Source organism: Limulus polyphemus, unplaced genomic scaffold, assembly GCF_000517525.1.
Source record: "Limulus polyphemus unplaced genomic scaffold, Limulus_polyphemus-2.1.2 Scaffold7777, whole genome shotgun sequence".
Lineage (NCBI taxonomy): Eukaryota > Metazoa > Arthropoda > Merostomata > Xiphosura > Limulidae > Limulus > Limulus polyphemus.
In genome coordinates this window covers 8,272-12,970 of record NW_013673387.1, presented here as the reverse complement: position 1 = coordinate 12,970, position 4,699 = coordinate 8,272, and the positions used below count along the sequence as shown (strand labels likewise).

The window sequence follows — 4,699 nt, the reverse complement described above, 5'->3', positions numbered from 1 at the left end:
TTTAAATAGTAATTTGTTACTCCTCGATGTCCAATACATTGCCATCTAGTTTAAACAGTAATTGTTACTCCTCGATGTCCAATACATTGCCATCTAGTTTATACAGTAATTGTTACTCCCCGATGTCCAATACATTGCTAAATAGACCACAAGTAAAATCATTAAATAAAATAGTAAACTTGCTAAATTACCCTAAAAACTTGTTGTTCAAAACATTTCAGTCAAGAATATAACCTGATACATAAAATATCTAAAGCAATAAACGTACCAGGGATGATCCAGTGCTTGTTGGCAGGTAAACCTTTTGTCAGCCTGAACACAGATCAAGTGACTGATAAAATCCTTAGCTGAAAAAAACATATATATATACATATTTAAATCATAAAACAACATAAATCAATGGAGTCTGGCTAAAACCTTAGGACTAAATGTGAGATTTGTAAATTGGCATGTATGACATCCTGCAGCAGTATCAGAAACTATGAAGAATTAACAATAATTGATGTGATATTTATCAGCACCTTACATAACATATGGGCTATACAACCACATCAGAGATGCCAAGATTAAAGGAAATCAATGGAGTCTGGCTAAAACCTTAGGACTAAATGTGAGATTTGTAAATTGGCATGTATGACATCCTGCAGCAGTATCAGAAACTATGAAGAATTAACAATAATTGATGTGATATTTATCAGCACCTTAAATAACATATGGGCTATACAACCACATCAGAGATGCCAAGATTAAAGCACATCATTCTCTAATTTGGACCTGACCTGAAGGAAGGTAACTAGATGGACTGTCATTACTTTTACAAACCATTTACAAATGCAAGTGCAGGGAGTGCTCGACAGCATATCATGGGCTCAAAATCTTGGGTCTTCCACTAAGCCATGCCTGGCTCTCAAGTAATTGAATTTCGCAATATAAATATTATCAAAGAGTTAGTTTTTTTTACTACAGTATGTAAAATCTAGCTGTTTAAAAACTAGTGTTTGTAATTTGTATTTATGGGTAACCTACAGAATTTACCTGCCGTCATCCCTAATTTTGGACTACATAACAAAGGGATGGCAGCCAATCAGCATTGCCTTTCAACCTATGTTAAAGGACTGACTGCAACTCTTATAATGCACCCAAAATTTAAGACACAGGGAATATTTTGTTGCATTACACAGTTCCAAAATCCAGAGTTGTATCACAGAGTCAACCTGTGCTCCCAGAATAATTTTTCATACTTCTGCTATTATAACTAACTTACAACACAAAACATCATCAGCTAGAATTATAACCAAATGAATTTAATGAAAAAATTTAAATTATTTGTATTAAATCCTTTATCAATAATGTAAGAGTCCGTAGCTGACTTATAAGAAACTAAATTATCTACATCACATGATAAAGAATTTTGTTTTTTACCTGAATCTGATATATCATCCCAGTAGGGAGAATCAAATTCAAATTCACCTTTCAGAATTTGACCAAACAGGTTGGCATCATTTTCATCATAGAATGGGGGATAACCGCATAGTCTGGAGAGAGAAAATTATCATGAAAATGCACAAATTATTAAAAAACTTTTACTTGTCTTTTGTCATACTGTATTTCTATATAGTTACCACTGCTCTTAGGGAACAGGGTTTAATTTTTCACATCAACACCTTGAAAATTCAAATTTTATTATCCTTTCATATAACTGATATTATTACTGTCTGTAAATTTATTTATTTTAGAAATTATATATTTAGATATTTGCACAGATCAACAAAAAAAGCTAGAATAATGTCACACTATTGATAATGTTAAATTGTGACATGAATGTTTTAGCATTGGTACTTTGCAACTTGTTTATATAATTCTATTTATATAATATCTTTTTGAATTTTTCTCTCTCAAAAGTTATTTATTTAATTCTTCTAACTCCACAACATGTGAATTTGAGTGCTGTATTGTAAGCATTCCTCGGTAAGTTGTTACAATATCTTGTTCCACAAAAACATAAGCAATGGAGCTGGAAGCTTGCTTTAATAAGTACATAAATTCTTATTTATGGGCAGGAATATCCCAAATAGATTTCTTTAAGCTTACATTTGTTTCATTTTACGAGTCTCGTATCACATTCGTGATGAAATATCAAAAAGAATCACCAGAATTTCCAAGATGTGAAATCCAATGCATATTTTTGCCAAAATGGAGTAGCTAATAACCTTTCAACTGTGAGAAAGTATCTTTGAATATATTTCTCTATTCTTTTCTTGGAAATACACGAAGATCATAAAACAAGCACAAAATGCTAATACCCAAAAAATGGTTTCTTCTCTTTAAATCTCTTCAGAGTAAATATCTAGAGTTGAGACTTCAAAACTTTCTTTATCAACTGAAGATTACTGTTATACACGTGAATGATATGAGGGCACACACTTACTGCAGTAAGACAACAACAACAAGTTTGAAAGATCAGCTGCAGAAACAAGCAATAATGCCAATCATTGACTAAAAATAAATCACCAGTGGTAGAAAATAAAAGCATTCCAACAAAGTATTTTATCAGGAGACAAAATTCCTATTTCTGACATTACATGTTATTATTGTTTAATTTTAATATTCTTTATCATTATAAAGGTTGTTTTGCATTGATAGCTTAATATATGTATTTAGGACTAATCTAACTCTCCAAAGCTGGCTGAACCCTGAGAAATATTATAGCCAAAAATACTGTTAACAACCAGGGTATCCAACTGATGAATTATAATCTTTATAAGCATAAATGTAAGAAAATTACATTTAATTTGGCACACTGACTACTACTACTTCTCAGGTGACGAGTTGAGCACCCTAACCACCAGGCCATGCTAGGCTCTAATTTGCCACACTGATTGTCAGATTGATTTTTAGTTTTGCTCTGAATGGAAATTAACATTAAAATAATTGTACTGCACATATTTCAGGAATAACAATATATACTTATTTTACTCTACTTGTTTTGTGAATACAAACTTTTCCTTATGAATGTCATGTCTTTAAGATAATTTTAATGTATGCACTTTGAGCTAAATAACATTTTACTGTAAATGTTTTTTCTACTGACAGTTAAAGTCAACTTTTCTTGGGGTCTAGCAAGATGTAATTCAATTTTACTGTGCATACGTTTCCTACTGACAGGTAAGTCCACTTTGGGTCTACCAGGATGTACTCTGATTTTACTGTACATGCATGTTTCCTACTGACAGGTAAGTCTACTTTGGTCTACCAGTATGTACTCTGATTTTACTGTACATGCATGTTTCCTACTGATAGGTAAGTTCACTTTAGGTCTACCAGGATGTACTCTGATTTTACTGTACATGCATGTTTCCTACTGACAGGTAAGTCTACTTTAGGTCTACCAGGATGTACTCTGATTTTACTGTACATGCATGTTTCCTACTGACAGGTAAGTCTACTTTAGGTCTACCAGTATGAATGACAATAAAATAAATCACACTGATATGGAATTGTCTCATTATGAGTTGGCATACACAGATAAAACACCAAATGTACTTACAGTATGTAAGCAATCACACCTATTGACCACACATCTACAGCCTTTCCGTAGGGTTTCTGAGCCAATACCTCTGGAGCTTGAATGAGAAACATACACACATTTAAAACAAGTACTAAGATATTTCCACCAAAAAGAAAAGGTGCTCTGCACATTTTTTTAAAAAACAACTAAATTAGTAACTGAATTTTTCCTTTTTGTTTGACTTAGATTTAACGTACTAAAGCATAAAAGAAAATAACCAGTTTAACATGTTAACTGCTCCAATGCTTGGCATCACTTATAGAAATTGCTGATTTTTCAATTTAAACAATAGCATAGTAACAAATATAAAATATGTAATATTTACGACACACATGTTAATGAATGCTAAACACGCATCCTCAACAGTGAACGTATTAAACATTCAAAATCTGAATGTAATAGGTAATGTACTAAACTACAAAATCTGAATGTAATAGGTAATGTACACATACTAAAAACAAAATCTTCCCTTTCAAAGTCTGTAATCTAAATAACACTCATGAATTTATAGTTTTATAGTTACATGAAGAAATGTACAAGAATAAGTGGAAACTCAAAATGTAAAGTATTGCATTATAATGTCAAAAAAAGTTTAACTTTACATAATTAATAAAATAACTGCACATTTCTATTACTTTATTATTATAAACAAAATTTGCTTAAAGCATCGAACTAAAATCCTATAAAATTTCTATATTTCATTTGACATTGAAATAAATGTATGAAATCTTTAAATAAAGTATCAATTTTTCAGATTAAACAAAAAATTTTCTTTTAACAATTATAAAATTCATTCGGCTTTTACTCAAAATCAGGACCTTATTATAAAGTGAATGGTAAAACCACCAAACAGTAACCTAATCAATCCTCAATCTTCTAAAGAAAATTTCCTACCTATACAAAACAGTCAAGTAATAATCTAATCAATCCCCATTGTCTAGAGAAAATTCCCTACCTATGCAAAACAGTAGCTTAATCAATCTTTGTTCATCTGGAGATTTTCCACTTATGCAAAACAGTAACCTACTCAATCCCCATTGGTCTGGAGAAAATTCCCTACCTATACAAAACCGTAGCTTAATCAATCTTTGTTCATCTGGAGATTTCCCACTTATGCAAAACAGTAACCTA

The 4,699-nt window shown here is 31.3% G+C and overlaps 1 protein-coding gene across 1 annotated transcript in view; it reads right to left on the bottom strand.

Annotated features, from left to right (window-relative positions):
• The window catches only part of LOC106474857 (calcium/calmodulin-dependent protein kinase type 1-like), a gene marked incomplete at its 5' end in the record, with an annotated part of 24,599 nt that overhangs the window by 12,617 nt on the left and 7,283 nt on the right, over positions 1-4,699 (bottom strand). Inside the window, 3 exons of the mRNA XM_013935554.2 lie at positions 269-347; positions 1,423-1,535; positions 3,548-3,623. Coding sequence (XP_013791008.1) covers positions 269-347; positions 1,423-1,535; positions 3,548-3,623 — 268 coding nt within the window. The remainder of the gene's footprint in view (positions 1-268; positions 348-1,422; positions 1,536-3,547; positions 3,624-4,699) is intronic.